The sequence below is a fragment of the Somniosus microcephalus genome, chromosome 30, assembly GCF_052327205.1.
Source record: "Somniosus microcephalus isolate GS21.2 chromosome 30, FLI_Smic_1.0, whole genome shotgun sequence".
In the NCBI taxonomy this organism is placed as follows: Eukaryota; Metazoa; Chordata; class Chondrichthyes; order Squaliformes; family Somniosidae; genus Somniosus; species Somniosus microcephalus.
This window is the reverse complement of record NC_141016.1, coordinates 27,767,625-27,790,183: the sequence shown is the minus strand read 5'-3', so window position 1 is coordinate 27,790,183 and position 22,559 is coordinate 27,767,625. Positions and strand designations below refer to the sequence as shown.

Here is a 22,559-nt window from a genome sequence, read left to right as displayed (position 1 = left end):
GTGCGCAAATTGCCTACGTGTTTCCTACATTGCAACAGCGACAACATTTCAAAAAATCATTCACCGTCTGTAAAGCGCTTAGGGACGTCCCGAGATCATGAAAGGCGCAATAGAAATGCAAGTTCTTTATTCCATTCTTTATCTGAACCACAAGTCAACTCATAAAGCTGGTGTCAGACCGAGTACCAGTCATACATTGGCTGAACAATGCGGTTGTGCTCACCGGTGCCTCGTCGCCTACTGCCAGGACAATGATGCTGACTTTCAGGTAACCCTTGGCCATGGTGTGCACCTCATCCGGCTCGTACAGCAGCAGCCATTTCCGTAACACCGCGTGATCTGTCGCAGGACACCGCCAGAGAATTACACAGAATGTACAGCACAGAAACAGGCCATTCGGCCCAACTGGTCTCTGCTGGGGTTTGTGCTCCACTCGAGCCTCCTCCCACCCCTCTTCATCTCACCCTATCAGCAAATCCCTCTATTCCTTTCTCCCTCATGTGTTTATCTAGCTTCCCCTTAAATGCATCTATACTATTCGCCTCAGCCACTCCCTGTGGTAGCGAGTTCCACATTCTCACCACTCTCTGGGTAAAGAAGTTTCTCCTGAATTCCCTATTGGATTTCTTGGTGACTATCTTCTCTATGTCTACCCTATCAAACCCTTCATAATTTTGAAGACCTGTATCAGCTCACCCCTCAGATCTGTATTTTAACTCCATTTACCCACCTTGGTTCCGTAACCCTCAATACCCATTCCTAACAAAAACCTCTCGATCTCAGTTTTGAAATTTTCAATTGACCCCCAGCCTCAACAGCTTTTATTGGGGGGGGGGGGGGGTGGGAAAGAGAGTTCCAGATTTCCACTGCCCTTTGTGTGAAGAAGTGCTTCCTGACATCACCCCCTGAACAGCCTGGCTCTAATTTTAAGGTTCTGCCCCCTTGTTCTGGACTCCCCCCACCAGAGGAAATAGTTTCTCTCTGTCCACCCGATCAACTCCTTTAATCATCTTAAAACACCTCAATTAGATCACCTCTTAATCTTGTAAACTCGAGCGAATACAGGCCGAGTCTATGTAACCTGTCCTCAAAATTTAACCATTTTTAGCCCCGATAGGTCCCTCCCCGACACCTTTCAAAGCTAAAGTTTATATTGCACAGAATGACAGTAACATCACATACCTGGAAGATCATAGACAGAGCCGATGTCCAGCTGTAAGAGAAGGTATCACACAGTTCACAAAACTGATAGCTGGACTGGAGGGGGGGGGTAACAGTTTGTCAAGTTCCTCTGTGGCTGCACTAGACGTGGCATCGAAGTGATTGAGGGCCTGTTGTCAGAGGTAATATTCCCTCTAATTTTTTTGGGGGCGCGTGGCCCCTTTAAGGGGCAGCGGGTCCATTCAAATTTCCGTGCATGCGCGGTTTTTCCATTGTAAAACCGGCAAGCGGCCCACGCGGGACCTCCAGACGGCCGCGCGGCTTAACGGGAACATTGGTCAGAGGGGTCAGCTTGTGGATGAAACAATAAAACCCAAGCTTGCCCCCGCGGTCTGGGTGCACAGGAAGGATCCCCATGACAATACTCGGGTAGTTCTCTATACCCTGGCCAACATTCCTCCCTCAAACCACACCTATTTGCATTTATACAGCGCCTTTAATGTGGGGAAAAATGTCCCAAGGTGCTTCACAGGAGCGTCCTCAGCTAGAAAGTGACACCGAGCCGAGTTAGGAGATGTTAGGAGAGGTGACTCAAAGCATGGTCAAAGCGGGTCGGTCTTGCCCCAAAAAAAAAAACTTGCTGTTTATGGGATGTTGCTGCACGCAAAATGGTGGCCTGGTTTTCTTACATAAAACGTCTTTGCAACCCGTAAGTTATTGTGTGAAGCTCTATCGGGTGTGTTGAAGAGACAAGGGGCTATAGAGGAACGCAAGCATTACTTAGGTGTCAGTCCTGGCTCAGTGGGGGCACCCTCACCTCCAAGTCAGACGGTTGTGGGTTCAGGTCAAACTCCAGGGATGCGAGCACAAAAATCTAGGCAAACACTCCCGTGCAGCAGAACGTAAGAACATAAGAATTAGGAGCAGGAATAGGCCACTTGGCCCCTCGAGCCTGCTCCGCCATTCAATAAGATCATGGCTGATCTTGGGCTCAAAGTCACGTCCCTGTGGATGTGACGTTAGTTACCAAGATAGGCTCAAAAGAGCTGGGACGCTACACTTTAGAGAAGCGTAGATTGATCGAGGTTTATAAGATAATGAAGGGGATAGACTGTGTTCGTGCAGACAGTTTGGTTCAACTAAACAGGTTGGGGAAGACTAAGGGGCACATCTTTAAGTTGTACAAGGCCAGATCCAGGTTAGATGGTCAGGAGGTGGTTCTTTCCCCCAGGGAATAGCGGACCTGTGGAGCAGGCTGCCGTCTCGTGTGGTGAAGGCCGATTCAAGCGAGAGCTGGGCCTGTCTCTGGCTGGGGCGGAGATCACCTTGTAAAAGAGGTAGCCATTAATCAGGGCCAGAGGGATCTGCTGGACTTGTTTCGATCGCCTAAGGGAGTCGGAGAGGAATTTTCCAGCTATTTCCCCCTTAATTGGCCTGGGTTTTTAATCTGGCTATTCGCCTCTCCCAGGAGATCACCCGGGTTTGGGTGGGGTGGGGGATGTATTATGTTGTGATACACAGGGCATCGCAGTCGCGTGGGACAGGCTGGATGGACCAGAGGGTCTTTTCCTGTCCGCCATTGTTGGTATTTCCCGAGACCTGCTCCCTGTCGCCTTATCTGAGGAAGGATGTTCTTGCCACGGAAGGAGTGCAGCGACGATTCCCCAGGCCGATACCCGAGATGGCAGGAATGACGTATGAGGAGAGATTGGGTCGATTGGGCTTGTACTCGCTGGAGTTTAGAAGAATGAGAGGGGATCTCATTGAAACTTATAAAATTCTAACAGGACTAGACAGACTAGATGCAGGAAGGATATTCCCGATGGCGGGGGAGTCCAGAACCAGGGGTCACAGTCTAAGGGGTAAGCCATTTAGGACTGAGATGAGGAGGAATTTCTTCACCCAGAGAGTGGTGAACCTGTGGAATTCTCTACCACAGAAGGCAGTAGAGGCCAATTCATTAAATATATTCAAGGAGTTGGATATATTTCTTAAGGCTAAAGGGATCAAGGGATATGGAGAGAAAGCAGGGACAGGGTACTGAATTTGGATGATCAGCCATGAACGCATTGAATGGCGGAGCAGGCTCGAGGGGCCGAATGGCCTACTCCTGCTCCTATCTTCTATGCTGCTTGTAGGATCTCTCCTGTGATGCTGAAATCCTCTGAGCATTTCCCATCCATCAGCTTCATCCCGGAATCCCACCGCGTTGCTGCTTCCTGACGTTTCTCGTCTTCTGAAAGTTCAGGTGAGCAGCAATTTAAACAGTATGTCGAACATGTGTGTCTTCAGCACCAGCTGCTCTCAATGCTGCTGCTTTTCCCGTCGTGCCGACTTAGTCCAAAACCGGCACGCCGGAGCCCAACTCCACTTGGCTCGGACTGGCAACTTGAACGGGTGAGCAGCAGAACAATCGGGGGAGTCCGGTAGAGCCAGCATTGGCTAATTCTGATCACTTGGGTGAACCGAATCCCCGCTAACCAGATTCAACGGTGTTTGAAAAGAAATCATACAAACCATGTGGAGACAAAAACTGGGGATCTGAAATTAAAAACTGAGAATGCCGAGAGATAGGTGGCAGGCTCGAAGCTCGCCTGTAAAGAGAGAAGGCAGGCTGGCATTCTGGATGCAGTTCTGGTTAACGGTCTACACCTAGCCCTCCATTACACCAGTGACCACACGTCAAAAGTACTTCATTGGCTGTGAAACCCTTTGGGACGTCCGGAGGTCGTGAAAGGTGCTATATAAATGCAGGTTCTTTCCTTCTAGCCTGCCGTCCCTATTTTAGGCATTGATAGATCCGCTGCTTATTGCCGCCATTTTCTGGTTTTATTTCATATAAATTTCCTTTAGTAGAACAGCTACTTTCCCTTTCTGACACAGTACCTTGCAAAAGGTAGAGTCCCGTAGGGGGAAAAATTCGCTGGCGCCCCCCTTTTAGCGCCCCGAAACAGTTAGCGCCCCTGCGCCGTAAATTCAGTGGTAGCGACCCAAGCAGGAGGCGGGGCGCTACTGGAAGCACTCCCCCTCCTTCTTGGGGCGCTACAAGTGAATATCGCGGCGCTGCATGCAACAGCGCCACCCGCGTCAGCATGTAGCGCTGCGGTATTGCCTCCCTCCCCTGATTAAAGGGGAGGGGCCTAGTGCTGCGCACACCGGGGCCCTGCTAGACCACCGGGGAGCTGGGTGCTGGGCAAGCAGCCCGACAACTCAAGTGGAGAAAAAAACAACCGCCGCCTGACACCTGCCCTTTAATTTAAATGGCTGCAAAAACGCCACTCTGACCCTGTCGGACATATCGTCCAGCGATAGGTCAGGGGGTGCAACTAAAGTTTGCGTCCGGGGTGCTGCGCATGGCGATGACGTCATCGCCGGAGGCGCAGCGCCGCGGGGCACTACCGGCTGCCGCCGCCGCTAACCTCCCGCTGAATTTCGCGGAAGGCGTTAGCGGCGCCGCGCCCCATTAGCACCAGGGGCGCCAACGGGAGGCACAAAGCAACCCAATTTTTCCCCCATAGAATTTTGCAGCACAGTATGGAGGCCCTTCGGCCCATCGTAACTGTGCCGGCTCTCTCAAAGAGCAACCCAATTCGTTTCATTCTCCTGCCCCTTTCCCCGTACCCTTTTAAATCTTGTGGGATTTCTTTCGTATCATTACCAAGGGCAGCACTGTAGACAGGGTTTCATGCACCTATTAATATTTCCATTGGGCACTCCAAAAACAAAGACTTTTTAATTAAAATTTATACCGCACCTGAAACATGCGAGACATCAATCGGTGTGAAAACACTCACCTTGAAAACACCGATCATGGAGTCAGCTCGAAGCGAGTGTGAATTTAACACCTTTAAAAATAGGGAAGGTCTATGAGGATAACAGGAAACTACCACGCTCGGTGCTAAAGAGCTGGCAATGCTCAGCTCCGTATCTGATGTGCAGAACCATCTAATCTCACCACACACACTCAGAAATGGTCACACTCATAAAAGGAACCTTTGGATACACGCGGTGATCGCCCGTGAGGTTGCACGCACGTAATTAAGACCAAATATGCCAGAGACCAGGTTATAACTCGACCAAGACGTGCAAACATAATTCAGTCACCGTTTTAAAGTTAGAAATTCTATCCCTATTTTTGCAAAGCATTTTATATCATTATTTATGATTAAGTAGCAAATTGCACAGAAATTTGGGAAGCAGAGTTGGTTAGAGCACAGGGGTTTCTCTGCAGTACAGGCCGGGGAGCTGAGAGATGCAAAACAGCGCCATCACTGGCAGGAGAGTGTAATTACAGCGTGACAAGTTTACATGGGAAATTCCCATTATAAATGTGGATATAGGAATTTATAATGCAAACACAGAAGTAAGATTACTTACAAACATACAGACGATCAGATATTTAATTTTTTTTCCATTTTGATTTTCACATGTGACAGGGAGTTACAGTTCATCCAAAACATTACAATATAGGACATAGGTGCCCTCTCCAGAATATACAAGTCACAGGGGGAAAAATGAGGGAATATTGCATCATGTCGCGCCACGGTACTCCAGGCCTTCCTCCCCTTCTTATAGGGGAGGGACCTTGTGCAGCGCGACCTGGGGCCAAGCTGGGCCACCAGGGATCGGAGTGCCGGCAGAAGAGCCTGGCACTCAAGAGAAGTGCCGGGCTCACGGAGCGCAGCCGGCACCCCATGGGGGGGGGGGGGGGCCCAAAGAGGAGGCCGGGGACAGCAACAGGGGCAAGTGCTGGCAGGTGGCCAGCAACAAAAATGGCCGCCCCAGCCGCAGGTAGTCCCCCCATACCCCGTTGGACATAGCGTCCGGCGGTAAGTCAGGGGGTGCTACCGAAGATCGCGGCCGGGGCATTGTGCATGGCGATTACATCATTGCCGGCGGCGCAGCGCCACGGGGCGCTAATGGTTACCGCCGCTGCTAACCTCCCGCTGAATTTCGCGGGAGGTGTTGGCGGCGCTGCGCCCGGGCGCTAGTTGCTTTGCGCCCCGTTAGCGCCCTAAGAGTGCACCAACGGGAGGCGCAAAGCAACCAAATTTTCCCCCCATAGAATCTTACAGCACAGGAGGCCATTCGGCCCATCTTGCCTGTGCAGGGTCTTTGAAAGAGCTCTCCAATTAGTCCCACTTCCCCAGCTCTTTTACTATAACCCTGCAAATTTTTCCTTTTTAAATACATATCCAATTCTCTTTTGAAAGTTACTATTGAATCTGCTTCCACCATCCTTTCAGGCAGCGCATTCCAGATCACAACAACTTGCTGTGTTTTGAACACCTCAATTAAATCTCACCTTAACCTTCTCTGCTCTAAGGAGGACAATTCCAGTTTCTCCAGACTCTCCACATAACTGAAGTCCCTCATCCCTGGTACCATTCTAGTGAATCTCGTCTGCACCCTCTCCAAGGTTCGGTTGCCAGATTCACCGCACAGTATGGGACTGAACCAGGAAGGTCCTGGGTGCGAGGGAAGGAGGTTGAGGTGTTACAAGCAGCCTCGGTCGCCTGGACTAGGGCGGGGTATAGAAATCTGCCTGTGAGTGAGGTTGTCAAATTAGGGGGTAGTTCTGTGTCGTGGGCCCACTCACACGAGGAACTGCGCCAAGACTGCCCCATAGACCTTTCACATGATAGAACCCTTACAGCTAACACGGAGACAGGAGGCTTTCATCCGAGCAGAAAGGGCTGGACTCAAACCAACATTGCCTTTAAGCTGCGTGGCTGCGCAGTACTCCAGGGAGTCGGCTTTTCAATGTAAAAACCGCACATGCGCGGTATTTTGAATGGGCTATGCGGCGTCAAAAAAAAATTAGAGGGAACATTGATTCAAACCCCAGGTCCTGGAGCTTAAAAGAACAATGTCCTCGCCCCCATGGCACCAGCCGTACACCCCCATTTTGGTTGGCTTGCTTTATTAAAGGTCTTGTTTTTTGTGATGTATCAGCGGAGAAGAGAGGGCACGATAATATACAGGGCCAGAACTTCGGGTCCCCACGGGTGAGTACGCGCTGGGTACTCACGCGTAGGCCCAACGAAAGTGCCGGTTTCGTGCATGCACTGCGCATGCGCGGGAAACCGCAACTTCCGTTCCCTTAAAGGAAGGGGTTCACAGGTCGAACGTGTGCGCCGGAGAGGCAGCGCGTACGCCTGGAACTTCCGTTTTTTTTGCAGGTTTCTCCGGGAGGGTAAGTCTCCAGGAGCTACGCTGTTAAAAAGCAGTGTGTTAGAAAAGACAGAGGAGAGAGTGTCTGCCGGTGTCTGGGAGAATGTTGGTGTACCCCCGCACAGTGATGATAGCACTCTGTGACCCAGAAATTCGGGTCGGAGGCTTCGATCTATAAGCCTCCGACCTGCACTTACCTAGCGCGCCGGCCGTTGTGCTGTGGGCCCGCGTAGGATTCCGATCCTGGGCCTGCTCCAACTGCCGGCGCGCAGTGCTTGCGTATCCCAGGGGCGCAGTTAGTTCGAAGTAAAATTAAAACATTTTTTCCAGTTTTATTATTTTTAAATACTTTAAAGAAAGGTAAGTTTATTTTTAGCCCCGTTAGAAACTGCAATTAACTTTTTCAAAAATTTAAATTATTGTTTAAAATAGTTATTTTAAAAATGTGATTTAAAAAAAAATTTATTTGAAGTTTTAGTGATGTTTTGGGGCTGAACTGTATTCATAGATTTGACAGGCCTTCCTGTCAAATCTATGAATAGCGATTCCCTGCTACGATTGGCTCTCCATGGCCCACGTGATCCCAGGGGACGCTTCGAACTAACTGCGCCCCTGGGATACGCAAGCACTGCGCGCCGGCAGTTGGAGCAGGCCCAGGATCGGAATCCCACGCGGGCCCACAGCACAACAGCCGGTGCGCTAGGTAAGTGCAGGTCGGAGGCTTGCACCCGCGGGAAGCCCCCGACCCGAATTTCTGGGCCACAGAGTGCTATCATCACTGTGCGGGGGGGACACCAACATTCTCCCAGACACCGGCACACACTCTCTCCTCTGTCTTTTCTAACAGACTGCCTGGAGGAACTCCGAAGATGGTTCTCTCAGCGTTACATTGTGACAGAGAGCATGACTGGGAGGCTGCTTTTGTTTCCTTTTTCTCCATTTTCCCCCCCCACACCCCTTCCTGAAGACACTGGCTGTAGCTGGGGTACACCCTCATGCTTAGGAACAGGAGGAAGCCATTCAGCCCCTCTAACCTGCTCCGCCATTCAATTAGATCACGGCTGATCTGTACCTCAAACCCATTTACCCGTCTTAGCTGCATATCCTTTGATATTACCCAACAGAAATCTATCGATCTCTGTCTTGAAAGCTTCAACTGACCCCCAGCATCCACAGCCTTTTGGGGGAGAGTTTTTTCCAGATTTCCTTTGTGTGAAGTACTTCCTGATTTCACTCCTGAATGGCCTAGCTCTAATTTTAAGATTATGCTCCCTTGTTGTGGACTCCCCCATCAGAGGAAATAGTTTCTCTATCTACCCTATCGACTCCTTTAATCATCTTAAACACCTGGATTAGATGACACTAGCCCCCCTCCGCTATCTCGCCCCAGTGCCCATTCTTTACGTGCGACAAGTTAGCAGGCTGCTCGACCTTGAATGGACTCACAGCTAAACCCAATCCTTTCCTCATCCAAGGGGGGTAGATCTGAATAAAAATGGGGAGAGACGCAACACGGGAGGCCAACTCGCTATCGCCCATTTTACACTATCGCCCAAAGTCAGCACTGACCCCAGTGAGCCTACATACACGGGTTTGCCGGCAGGCTTCAGTAGGGAGTGAGCAACAGCAGGAACCCGGTTTGATTCTTCTCCCTCCCTAGCCCAGGGGTTTGGTGGCGTTAAACCAATTGGAGTCCCAGCTGAGATCAGTGAGCCGGACTCAAGCCGGACATGCGAGCTTCCTGGGTTCATGAGGTTGATCCCTGGGATGAGAGGGTTGTCCGATGAGGAGATTGGGCCTATACTCTTTAGAGTTTAGAAGAATGAGAGGTGATTTCATTGAAACATATAAGATTCTGAGGGGGATTGACAGGGTAAATGCTGAGAGATTGTTATAGAAACATAGAAGATAGGACCAGGAGTAGGCCATTCAGCCCCTCGAGCCTGCTCCGCCATTCAATGAGATCATGGCTGATCATCCAAATTCAGTACCCTGTCCCTGCCTTCTCCCCATATCCCTTGATCCCTTTAGCCTTAAGAAATATATCTAACTCCTTCTTGAATATATTTAATGAATTGGCCTCCACTGCCTTGCGGTAGAGAATTCCACAGGTTCACCACTCTCTGGGTGAAGAAATTCCTCCTCATCTCTGTCCTAAATGGCTTACCCCTTATCCTTAGACTGTGACCCCTGGTTCTGGACTCCCCGACCATCGGGAACATCCTTCCTGCATCTAGTCTGTCCAGTCCTGTTAGAATTTTATAAGTTTCAATGAGATCCCCTCTCATTCCTCTAAACTCCAGCGAGTATAAGCCCAATCGACCCAATCTCTCCTCATACGTCATTCCTGCCATCCCAGGTATCAGTCTGGTGAATCTTCGCTGCACTCCCTCCATGGCAAGAACATCCTTCCTCAGATAAGGCGACCAAAACTGCACACAATACTCAAGGTGCAGTCTCACCAAGGCTCTGTACAACTGCAGCAAGCCATCCTTGCTCCTGTACTCAAACCCTCTCGCTACGAAGGCCAACATACCATTTGCCTTCTTAACCGTCTGCTGCACCTGCATGCTTACCTTCAGCGACTGGTGCACAAGGACACCCAGGTCTCGTTGCACTTCCCCTTCTCCCAATCTATTCAGATAATAATCTGCCTTCCTGTTTTTGCCACCAAAGTGGATAACCTCACATTTACAGGAAACTTTGTGCTATCCGGCACCGACGGGACCGAGTTGTTGCCGTCCCATCAAAACTGCCGGACAAACCAGCGCTAATGTTGAAACATACGGAGATTTTGAGCTCCGTATCTGGCAACAAACCCTGTTGCTTAGCAACAGCTTCTAAACAGTCAGCTGTACCTTGCAAGTGTCTCTGTAGCTTAGCAACAGCTTCAGCGAGACCTTGCAGAGCCTGACTGGTGAAAAAAAAGCAACGAAAAGAAAAAAAACCTAATGAAACGGCTCCTGATTTTTGCCGGTGGCTCGAGCATTCCGGACAGTTAACCTCCGGATAAACCAAAGTTTCCTGTATCCACATTATACTGTATCTGCCATGCTTCTGCCCAATCACCCAACCTGTCCAAATCACACTGGAGTTTCTCTGCATCCTCCTCACAGCACACACGCCCACCCTGGCTGGAGAGTCGAGAACTAGGGGGGCATCGTCTCAGGATAAGGGGTCGGCCATTTAAGACCGAGGTGAGGAGGAATTTCTTCACTCAGAGGATTGCGAATCTTTGGAATTCTCTACCCCAAAGGGCTGTGAATGCTGAATCATTGAGTATATTCAAGGCTGAGATCAACTGGACTTTAGTGGAATCAAGGGATATGGGGATAGTGCAGGAAAGTGGAGTTGAGGTCGATGATCAGCCTTGATCTTACTGAATGGCGGAGCAGGCTCGAGGGGCCGGATGGCCGACTCCTGCTCCAGTTCTTATGTTTAAATGTAAGGGCTCAACATTCCATTCACTGGCGATGAGTGAGCAAGAAGCACAGCCCCACTGGGAGCACGATCACCGCCAAGTCATCGCAGGAGTTGAGCCGCAACAGTCTCAGGGTGGGAGGAGGCTCATGTGGAGCATAAACACCGGCATGGACCCGTTGGGCCGAATGGCCTGTTTCTGGGCTGTAAATACTCTGTAATTCTCCTAACTGGCAAATTATTTTATTCATCAACGTCAGCAGTGGGGCGGAAATACTCTCAGGCTGTCTTCAGCTGTGATTTGAGAGCGGTTTAAACGCTGTGTTAGCCTGTGGTCAACCTACCTGCAAGTGGATTAAAGTGTTGAAGACTTCGCATGGCGTTTTATGAAAATTCTTAAAGAAAATCTGTATCAAAGGGAAACGCAGCATTAATTTAGCTACTGTACTGAGAAACTAGAAAACCAAAGCAGGTTCCTCATCACTCCACATCAAACAAATTCAATTAAAAACATTACATACTGAACATGGAATCTCAACTGCAAGCTGCCCGCCCACTCCCACACTCGCCAGCCCCCTCCCACCTTCGCCCGCCCCCTCTCGTCCGCCCCCTCCCGTCCCTCGCCTGCCCCATCCCGTCCCTCGCCCGCCCCTCGCCCCATCCTGTCCCTCGCCCTCCCCCATCCCGTCCCTCGCCCGCCCCCTCCCTCCCTCGCCCGCCCCATCCCGTCCCTCGCCCGCCCCCATCTCGGCCCTCGCCCGTCCCCTCCCGTCCCTCGCCCCCTCCCTCCCTCGCCCGCCAAATAAAGGGGCCGCGCAGCCGAAAAGAAAAATTAGCGGGAACATTGGTGATCAGCAGTGAGAATCGCGGCTGTTTCTCTCCTCCCTAGCCGGGCCCGGGGCACTGAGTCTAGCTTTAGCACCCAACTCCTCCCCCAGCTCAGATCAACCAGCACAGCAGGATCCAGGGTTTGAAGCAGCGACTCCCCGGTCTGTTTGGCCAAGTCCCACGCCAGGCAGTGCACGGACCCACTAGCAGGAGCTTTAAATGACTTCTTCGCATACTTACATAGGAACAGGAGGAGGCCATTCAGCCCCTCAAGCCTGTTCCACCATCCGACGAGATCATGGCTGATCTGTACCTCAACTCAATTTGTTCCTCACAAAAATCTATCGATCTCAGTCAAATTGCAATTGCCCCTCAGCCTTTTGGGGAACAGAGTTCCAGATTTCTACCACCCTTTGTGTGAAGAAGTGCTTCCTGACATCACACCCCTGACCGGCCTACCTCTAATTTTAAGATTATGCCCCTTTGTTCCGGACTCCCCCCACCAGAGGAAACAGTTCGCTCCATCTAGCCTAGTAAAAAACCTCAATTGGATCGCCCCTCAACCTGCTTGGGGTCCTGATACCACCTGGTTATTGATACTATACAGTGACATCAGCACCAGTCAGATTATAATCTTGCGCTAAAGCAAAATACTGCGGATGCTGGAAATCTGAAATAAAAACAGAAAATGCTGGAAATACTCAGCAGGTCAGGCAGCATCTGTGAAGAGAGAAACAGAGTTAACGTTTCAGGTCGATGACCCTTCGTCAGAACTGGAAAAAGTCAGAGATGGAACAGGTTTTAAGCAAGTGTAGGGGCTGGGAAAGGGGGGAGGGGAGGAAAGAACAAAAGGGACGGTCTGTGATAGGATGGAAGGCAGGAGAGATTAAGAGACAACAGGGATGATGGTGCAAGGCAAAAGGAGATGGTAATGGGACAAGTTAAGAAACAAAAGATGGCTCTAGATGAGGTGTAAATGGCGCTGGCAGAATGATCGACAACTGCCATGTGAGAGACAGAAAAAAAAGATAGGGGCAGAGGTTATGGTCTGAAATTGTTGAACTCAATGTTGAGTCCAGAAGGCTGTAAAGTGCCTAATCGAAAGATGAGGTGCTGTTCCTCGAGCTTACGTTGAGCTTCATTGGAACAGTGTAAGAGGCCGAGGATGGAGAGGTCGGAGTGGGAGTGGAGCGGAGAATTAAAGTGACAGGCGACCGGAAGCTCGGGGTCACCCTTACCTTCTTGTGCACTTGGAATTCACCTTCTGCAGCACAAAGCCACTCCCCTTACCTCATCGAAGACAGGATTGTTTCCCCGTTTGATTCTGGTTCGGAAGACAGCGTCCCCCACGTACACCTTCACAACAGGTTTGATATTGGCACCCTGCAGCTGTCGGCCTTCGATAATCCGGATTCGAACCTAACGACAAGGAAATGTCACAACTCTTGTCTTCATTGAATGATGCAGCACAGGAAGGAGGCCATTCAGCCCATCGTGCCTGTGCCGGCTCTTTGAAAGAGCTCTCCAATTAGCCCCACTCCCCCCTGCCCTTTCCCCCATACCCCTGCAATTTGTTTCTTTCTGTGTATTTATCCAATTCCCTTTTGAAAGTTACTATTGAATCTGCTTCCACCGCCGTTTCAGGCAGTGCATTCCAGATCACAACAACTTGCTGCGTAAAAAGGTGTCCGCATCTCCCCTCTGGTTCTTTTGCCAATTACAGGAAACTCTTTGGTATCCGGCACCTACGGGACCGGGATGGTGCCGGTTGATTAAAAATTCCGGATAACGGAGATGTATACCGATCAAGGTACGAGAGCCCCGTTACACGGCCACAGATCCAGGAGTCCCGGTTACACGGCCACAGATCCAGGAGTCCCTGTTACACGGCCACAGATCCAGGAGTCCCGGTTACACGGCCACAGATCCAGGAGTCCCTGTTACACGGCCACAGATCCAGGAGTCCCAGTTACACGGCCACAGATCCAGGAGTCCCAGTTACACGGCCACAGATCCAGGAGTCCCGGTTACACGGCCACAGATCCAGGAGTCCCTGTTACACGGCCACAGATCCAGGAGTCCCTGTTACACGGCCACAGATCCAGGAGTCCCGGTTACACGGCCACAGATCCAGGAGTCCCTGTTACACGGCCACAGATCCAGGAGTCCCTGTTACACGGCCACAGATCCAGGAGTCCCTGTTGCACGGCCACAGATCCAGGAGTCTCTGTTGCACGGCCACAGATCCAGGAGTCTCTGTTGCACGGCCACAGATCCAGGAGTCTCTGTTGCACGGCCACAGGTGCAGGAACCCCGGTTACACGGCCACAGATCCAGGAACCCCGGTTACACGGCCACTAATATACAGTAAAGCTTACCTGAACCTACTCCTGAATTTTGCCGGTTAATAGAGAATTCCAGATATTTAGGTGCCGTTTAAACAAGAGTTTCCTGTACTTTAAATCTGTGTCCTCTGGTTACCGACCATCCCGCCAGTGGAAACAGTTTCTCCATTAAAGCCCTCCCATATTCCTGTTATTTGAGCCCTAGCTTCCAATGAAACGGTGACGGGTCCTGCGCCTTTATACAGCGGGGTAATTGCGAGGTCACTGCACCTGTGGGGAGCTTCGCTGGCTAGCCGCGACACACCGCCTACCTCCCGATATTCACCGGCAACACGTGAGGCTCCCACCAGCCGCGCAAATTTGGAAAATCGGCCGTAGTGTTATATCGCAGCGAACTGTCACACACCGCGCCTTGCAGGGCAGGTTAGTCTCGAGGTGCAGTGACGGTCATTAAGTCGGCAACTATTCTGGGCAGGAACGTCCCACAAAACAGCAACAGGATAAACGACCAGTTAACTGTTTTTGCTGATTGATTGTTTGGGGGAATGAATGCTGGCCAGGAGACTTGGGAGAACTCCCTGCTCTTCTTCAAACAGTGGGATGTTTAACATCGGGGTGCTGATTCTAGCATGACATCAGACCCTCAAATGCAAGGCTCTGTTAGAACATTCACTTGTTACAAGCAAGCCTCAGTGTATACCTTTCCCTAACTGATCATCCTTTCTTCCAACTGAATAAACAGGGAAGAACAGCGGCGTTGCGCCAACCTACATGGCTCCCTACATTCCCGACTCCGGCCACGAGACCTGAAGCAAAGAGCATTTTATTCACCCATTACAGCCAACTGGGTGATTGTGCACAAGTGATTTTTTTCCACAATGACACATACGGTTTGCGTACACAACTTCCCCTCTACCTGGAAGTCCTGTGGTTTGTCTGCAAAGGTTCGAGGCTTCGAGGCTCCCTTGGCTGCACCTTGTTCTGGAGACGGTGGTCGAGTTCTTCCTGGAAGCTCCTGTAATCTGGTGATACTTGCGGCGTCTTCCTGCTGTATATGCTCTGCTTTGCCTGAAAAGGACGCAGATCAGCACGGTTTACAGACAACACACACAGACAACACGCGCACATGCAACACGTGCGCACACACACGCAACTACAACACGCGCACAAATGCAACACATGAGTACACGCGCACAGACACAAACGCAACACACACATGCAACGTGCACACACAGGCATCAAACAAATGTGCAGACGTGCAACACACACGCGTGTACATACACACACATGTACATCTTCTCTGTGATTAGACAGAAGGGAAATGACCAAACTCCGCTGGTGATAAATCTCGTTTCACCCTAACAATAGAATTGTTGCTTCATGTTCACAATTAACAATATAAAATAGCTCCCCGAGCAAGGGGAAGGGGGAGTCGGAAGGGACACTGGTACAGTCACGGCCAGGTAGTCTCCACACTTACACAGAACTGGCTCCAGAGACTGACGGAGGTTTGGGAGCAACAGACACACTCCCCTCGTCCCAGCTGTGCCCGTCAGGCCAGTCAATGAAGGGGTTAAGTTTATGCGTTTGCCTTTGTGTTGGGGAATGGAGCAATCTCACATTCCAGTCACCCAACGTCAGCATCAGGAGTTAAACCTCAATCAAATCACCCTTAACGTTCTATATTCCAGGGAATACAAGCCTAGTTTGATGTAATCTCTACTCATAATCTAACCCTTGGAGCCCTGGTATCATTCTGGTGAATCTGCACTGCATTCCTTCCAAGGCCAATATATCCTTCCTAAGGTGTGGTGCCCAGAACTGTACACAGGGCTCCAGATGTGGTCTAACCAGGGCTTTGTGTAGCTGTAGAAAAGCTTCCTCCCCTTTACATTCTAACCGGCTATCATTCCATTAGCTTTTTTGAATCTGACCTCTACATTTTAGTGATCAGTGTACATGGACCCCCTAAATCTCTTTGGACCTCCGTTGTTCCTGGCTTTTCAACGTTTAAATAATACACGGATCAATCCTTTTTTGGTCCAAAATGGATGACCTCACACTTACCTGCGTTGAAATCCATCTGCTACAGTCTTACCCAATCACTCAATCTATCCATGTCTCGTTGTAATTTTATGCTCCCGTCCACACTACTTACTGCACCAGTGTGATATTCTTTTCAACAACAGCCATTATGTTGTCTCCGATTGGCAAGTTTAGAACCGATTAGTGTCAGATTTGAGGAGGTTTTTTTTTTTGCTGGTCACACTCATTTCACATACAGGTTGAGCGTCCAAAATCCAGAATTCCGGAATCCGGAATGTTTAGGAATCTGGACTCCGGACCGATTGGTGGCAGGGTCGTCCGGAATCCGTAAAATGTTCCGGAATCCAGACATCCTGTCAAACCGCAACCTGGGCCCAGGCATTTCCGGACTCGGAACCTGTTTCTGATGTCCGAACTCCGGAAATGCCCGAGCCCGGGTTGCGATATTTCCGGACGTCGGAAATCAGAAACACGTTCCAAACTCTGGAAAAACCGGCTCGGCCTCGGCCCCGAGGTTGCCGGATTCGGGACGCTCAACCTGTATAATCTTTACAGCGAAGAGGCAGCAAAGACTTTCGTATTGGGGCTCGATTTGAAACCAGGTCCAGGGGCTTTACTCTGCACCAAACTGCGCCATACCGGATCGGGGAGTGTTTGATATCAACACATCAGCATATCTGGGGCGGGTCCATTAACCCATCTGCGGGAACAAGGGCCCACACTACTTGGGGTACCTCGCTATTCTTTCGGAGCAGTCTGTGAGACCAGCACACGATGAGTTGAAAGTTAAAACAGCTTTCTGCTGAGCATGGGTTGTACAGTAAATTGGGTAAGAGGATTTCAGGAAAGAAGATGGTAGAATGTGTGAGGGTCAGTCAGCCATATCTGTAATGGTCTGGAATGTGTCAGCTTGGTCACTTGTGTTTATAGTAATAAAATGGACGGGAAGAGTTAATTACAGCAATAAAACAATGAAAAGAGTCACGTGCCTGGTTGTTTTAGTTTATGTTGTTATTCTATTGGTATTTGTGTGCATCTTTGATGTACTATGATTTATTTAGGTTTGCATGGAATCTAATAATCAATGGTGAAAATTGGTACAAGAAATGTAAGGGAACACTATTTAGTAGCTCGCACTGGAATCGGATAGTGTGTGTCTCAGCAGCTCTCATACTGGTCTTGCGTAGTATGCAAAGACTTGTGCACTCATACTGGCTGTGGATAGTGTGAGGTTTCAATAAAGACTACAACTGAGTGTGTGTGTAATCTGACGTTTAAAGCAACAAAACAAGAAAGAGGAAGAAAGCAGTCCAACACCATCCATCCAATTACCCCCATTCTTTGGTGCGGACACCAAGTGCCTGACGTGGGAAATGTGCTCCGTTCCCAGCACCATCGCCCCGCGTGTTGATTAGCACAAGTCTGCATTTATATAGCGCCTTTCACGGCCTCAGGGCATCTCAAAGTGCTCTACAGGCAATGAAGCACTTTTGAAGTGTAGTCACTGTTGTTTACCACAAAATTCGCCAAAAAAAAGTTTTATAAAGCACCTCACTTACCACCTTGCTTTGCTTTTATATCTGGTGCGGCTGGTTCATGGGATACTTCAAAACTTATTGTGTTCTGCAAACCAGAGGGAGATGAAAATCAGAAAGCTAAATTCCCACCAGCTCTTTGTTTTCTTTTACTACCACCCCGCCCACCCGAAGCCTAGCCCGCCCCCCCACCCCAAGCCTAACCTGCCCCCCAGGCCCCCTCCCATCCAAACCCCACCCACCGCCCCAAGGCCAACCCGCGCCCCCCACCCGCCACCCCAAGGCCAACCCGCCCCCACCGCCTATCCACCCACCTGCCCCTTGCTGGGATACAGGCACTGGCCGCCCTCCAGCACCCTCACCAAATGATCACATTTCACAGATGAGTGTCGCAGGCTATTCAATCACGGAGGGCCTTACAACAACAACTTGCATTTATATAATGCTTTTAATGTAGCAAAACCTCCCAAGGCGCTTCACAGGAGCGTACTCAGACAAATATTGACCCTGAGCCACATAAGGAGGACATTAGGACAGGTGACCAAACGCTTGGTCAAAGAGGTAGGCTTTAAGGAGCATCATTAAGGAGGAGAGAGAGAGGTAGAGAGAGGCAGAGAGGTTTCGGGAGGGAATTCCAGAGCTTAGGGCCTCGGCAGCTGAAGGCACGGCCACCAATAGTGGGGCAATTAAAATCAGGAATGCTCAAGAGGCCAGAATTGGAGGAGTGCAGTTATCTCGAAGGGTTGTAGAGCTGGAGCAGGTTACAGAGACCATGGAGGGATTTGAAAACAAGAATGAGAATTTTAAAATCGAGGCATTGCTTAACCGGAGCCAGTGTAGGTCAGCGAGCACAGGGGTGATAGGTGAACGGGACTGGGTGTGAGTTAGGACACAGGCAGCAGAGTTTTGGATGAGCTCAAGTTTACAGAAGGTAGAAAATGGATACGCAAGAGGCCCGCTGGAGGAGATTACAGAGTTAGGGAGCGGCGAGGCCACAGAGGGATTTAAAAACACAGATGAGAATTTTAAAATCGAGGCGTTGCCGGACTGGGAGCCAATGTAGGTCAGCGAGCACAGGGGTGATGGCTGAACGGGACTCGGTGTGAGTTAGGATACGGGCAGCAGAGTTTTGGATGAGCTCGGGTTTATGGAGGGTGGGAGATGGGAGGTCGGTCCAGAGGGAGCTGGGTCAGCTCAGCAGCACCACAGAAGCCTTACTTTAGTTTTTTGCTTCTTCTTATCCAGCAGAGGAACTTTGACAAAGGCTAGATCTTTGCTCTTCTCTCCAATCAGATAGACAAGCCGGATGTTGGCAGACCCAAGAAGCCTGAAGAAAACAAGCAAGATAAAATCCCGTCAAATCCCGGGTTAAATTATGACTGAACACAATGCCATTCCGTCCGCTTATCTATCTTCATTATTGACAATTCAACATGGGAAGCAGAACCCAGCTTTATTTCGAAGGGTGGTGGGCAAAGGGTCACAGGTGCGCGAATCATAGAATGGTGCAGCACAGGAGGCCGCCATTCGGTCCATCGTGACTCTTTCAAAAAGTAAATCTCATTTAATGAGCATTCGCATCTCCGTGACAGGAGCCAGCGCTCCTGATTCATGACCACTACCTGCTGTTCACTTCCCTCCCCCCTCGCCACCTCCTCTCCTCCCTCCGTCCCCTCCCCTCGCCACTCCCTCTGTCCCCTCCCCTCCCTCCACCCTGTCCCCTCACCCCTCCCTCGGTCCCGTCCCCTTGCCACTCCCTCCGCCCCGTCCCCTCGCCCCTCCCTCCACCCTGTCCCCTCACCCCTCCCTCGGTCCCGTCCCCTTGCCACTCCCTCCGCCCCGTCCCCTCGCCCCTCCCTCCGTCCCCTCGCCCCTCCATCCCCTCCCCCCTCCCTCCGTCCCCTCCCCTCGCCCCTCCCTCCGCCCCGTCCCCTCGCCCCTCCCTCCGCCCCGTCCCCTCGCCCCTCCCTCCGCCCGTCCGTCCCCTCCCCTCCCCATATTTTGTTCCATTTGGGGGTCCCATTTATCCTTCGATCTCCAGTTCTGAAGAAGGGTCTACACCCAGAATGGCGTATCTCTGTCCAACAGCTCAGAGACCTGCTGTGGATTTATAATCTCAGTGGCTGTTTCGCGTCGCGTGTTCACGGGGCACCGGCTGACGTGCTGGACAGCCTCTTCACAAAATGCAGAATAATGTTACCTGCCCTTTCCACGTTGGTCGTTGCCTTTCAGGTGAATCTGCAGAGAGGATTTTGCGTCTAAAGGATTTCCTTTCAACTTAAATTCCAGCCTCTAAAAGAATGAAGAGGACTGATTACATTTTTTTTTTAAATTTCAACACAAACAGCAATTGGCCTTGAAAGGAGGCTGCCTCCCACCCTGGCCCAGCCTCTACTGCACGCCTCTCCCTCCCGGTCTCACCCTCTATTGCACTCCTCTCAGTCTGAAGGTTGTGGGTTCAAGTCCCACTCCAGAGACTCGAGCACAATAATCTAGGCTGACACTCCGGTGCGGTGCTGAGCGAGTGCTGCACTGTCGGAGGTGCCGGTTTTCGGATGAGACGTTAAACCGAGGCCCCGTCTGCTCTCTTGGGTGGACGTAAAAGATCCCATGGCACTATTTTGAAGAGGAGCAATGGAGTTATCCCCAGTGTCCTGGCCAATGTTTATCTCTTAACCAACATCACTAAAACAGATTATCCGGCCATTATCACATTGCTGTTTCTGGGAGCTTGCTGTGCAAATTGGCTGCCCCGTTTCCTACATTAGAACAGTGACTACACTTCAAAAGTACTTCATTGGTTGTGGAGCACTTTGGGGCGTCCGGTGGTCGTGAAAGGCGCTATAGAAATGCAAGTCTGTCTTTCTTTTCTTTCTCCCTGTCTCACCTTATACTGCACACCTCTCCATGTCTCACACTGCAACGACACATCTGAAGGCCCTCGAGAGGGTGCAGAGGAGATTTACCAGAATGGTTCTGGGGATGGGGGATCTTAGCTATAAGGACAGGTTGGAGAAGCTGGATTTGTTTTCATTAGAGCAAAGGAGGTTGAGGGGTGATTTGACAGAGGTGTACAAGATTATGACGGGTTTGGATAGGCTAGACGGGGAAAGGCTGTTCCCACTAGTTGATGGTACAAGGACTAGGGAACACAGATTTAAGGTTTTGGGCAAGAGATACAGGGGGGACGTGAGGAAAAACTTTTTTACACAGCGAGTGGTGATGAACTGGAACTCGCTGCCGACGGAAGTGGTGGAAGCGGAGACACTCAATGTTTTCGAGGGGAGACTGGATAGGCACTTGAGGGAAATAAACTTGCAGGGCTCCGGGGATAAGGCGGGGGAGTGGGACTGACTGGATTGCTCTACAGAGAGCCAGCACGGACTTGATGGGTCGAATGGCCACCTTCTGCGCCATTATGACTCTATGGCCTAGAAATTCAGTCGCGTTTGCGCCCACTTATTGGCTATAAAGTGGTTTGCGCCTGGAGTTTTTTATCGCCCGAAATTCAGATGGACCCTAACATCGGCGTTAGCCGGTAGCGCTGCGCCGGCACCGATGACATCATCGGTGTGCGCAGCGCCCCGGTTGCAATGCTGTTCCGGCCCGATGGCCAAATTCAGTTGCGGCCGCCTCGCCCGGGGATCGGCTACAGACCCTCCACAACGACCTCTGCCACCCAGGGGTCACGCGGCTGTTCCACTTCATAAAGTCCCGCAACTTACCCTACTCGATTGAGGAAGTTCGGTCTCTGACCAGGAACTGCCGCACTTGCGCTGAGTGCAAGCCTCGGTTCTACCGCCCAGATAGAGCCCACTTAATCAAAGCTACACGGCCCTTTGAGCGGCTCAGCTTAGATTTCAAGGGCCCCCTCCCGTCCGTCGACCGCAATGTTTACTTCCTGAACATTGTGGACGAATACTCCCGTTTCCCATTCGCCTTCCCCTGCCCAGACATGACCAGCGCCACGGTCATTAAATGCCTCAACAGCCTGTTCTGCCTGTTCGGTATGCCGAGCTACATCCATACGGATAGGGGGGCGTCCTTCATGAGTGAAGAGCTACGCCAGTACATGCTGTCCAGGGGGATCGCCACGAGCCGTACCACCAGCTACAACCCCCAGGGTAACGGCCAGGTGGAGCGAGAGAACGGGACAGTATGGAAAGTAGTCACCCTAGCTCTAAGGACCAAGGGCCTCCCTATCTCCCGCTGGCAGGAAGTCCTCCCAGATGTGCTCCATTCGATACGGTCGCTATTGTGTACTGCCACTAATGCCACGCCTCATGAACGAATGTTTGTCTTTCCCCGGAAATCCACCTCAGGCGTATCCATGCCGTCATGGCTCTCCACCCCAGGTCCGGTATTTGTACGAAGGCATGTGAGGGGCCACAAGACGGACCCTCTCGTGGAGTCAGTGCACCTACTCCACGCCAACCCCCAATACGCGTATGTCCGGCACGCCGACGGAAGGGAGGACACCGTGTCCATAAAAGACGTCGCCCCAGCCGGTAACGACAACAACAGCAACAACGATCACAGCAATTCTTACCCACCCACTATCCTTTCATCACCCCCGGAAGAACATCGACCAACGGTGCCCCCACCAACTACCCCTTCAACAACCCTGGGGGTTGTAGCTGGTGTGTCAGCTTCAGACCTTCAAACTACCTGGAAACTTCACATTCTGACATTGCTTCTCCACTTGCCTCATTCCACCGTACATGTTTATCCTCGTCCGATAAGATTGTCCTCTTCTTTTTTCCTGGCAAAGTAAAAATCACAGCTCAGCATCGCGCCTTACAACTCGCCGTCGCTTTCTGCAGTCTCCATGATCCCCCTTCCCCCAGAAGATTAATGGAAAGCAGCAGGTATTACAGCAAGGCATTAAGAAACTTGCAGAATGGGCGTTGACGTAATAAAACTCACTACGTACTTGGTTTGAGCATAAAGCAAGGCTTTAATCAATTTGTTTCAGAACATGGAGGTCTAGTTGTACTTCACTAGTTCCCTGTCTTACAAAATGTCCCTGAGCAAGCTGGGCCCACGCCCG

General features: G+C 50.9%; 1 protein-coding gene across 1 annotated transcript in view; it reads right to left on the bottom strand.

Annotated features, from left to right (window-relative positions):
* The window catches only part of LOC147098052 (myoferlin-like), a 181,718-nt gene extending 159,486 nt beyond the window's left edge, over positions 1 to 22,232 (bottom strand). Inside the window, exons 1-10 of the mRNA XM_085970809.1 lie at positions 22,167 to 22,232; positions 19,710 to 19,801; positions 18,728 to 18,836; positions 17,534 to 17,597; positions 14,845 to 14,996; positions 12,874 to 13,002; positions 11,100 to 11,162; positions 4,956 to 5,006; positions 1,183 to 1,213; positions 224 to 339 (exon numbers count right to left, since the gene is read on the bottom strand). Of these exons, the coding sequence (XP_085826935.1) occupies positions 224 to 339; positions 1,183 to 1,213; positions 4,956 to 5,006; positions 11,100 to 11,162; positions 12,874 to 13,002; positions 14,845 to 14,996; positions 17,534 to 17,597; positions 18,728 to 18,836; positions 19,710 to 19,801; positions 22,167 to 22,232 (873 nt within the window). The remainder of the gene's footprint in view (positions 1 to 223; positions 340 to 1,182; positions 1,214 to 4,955; positions 5,007 to 11,099; positions 11,163 to 12,873; positions 13,003 to 14,844; positions 14,997 to 17,533; positions 17,598 to 18,727; positions 18,837 to 19,709; positions 19,802 to 22,166) is intronic.
* Positions 22,233 to 22,559: the final 327 nt, after the last annotated feature.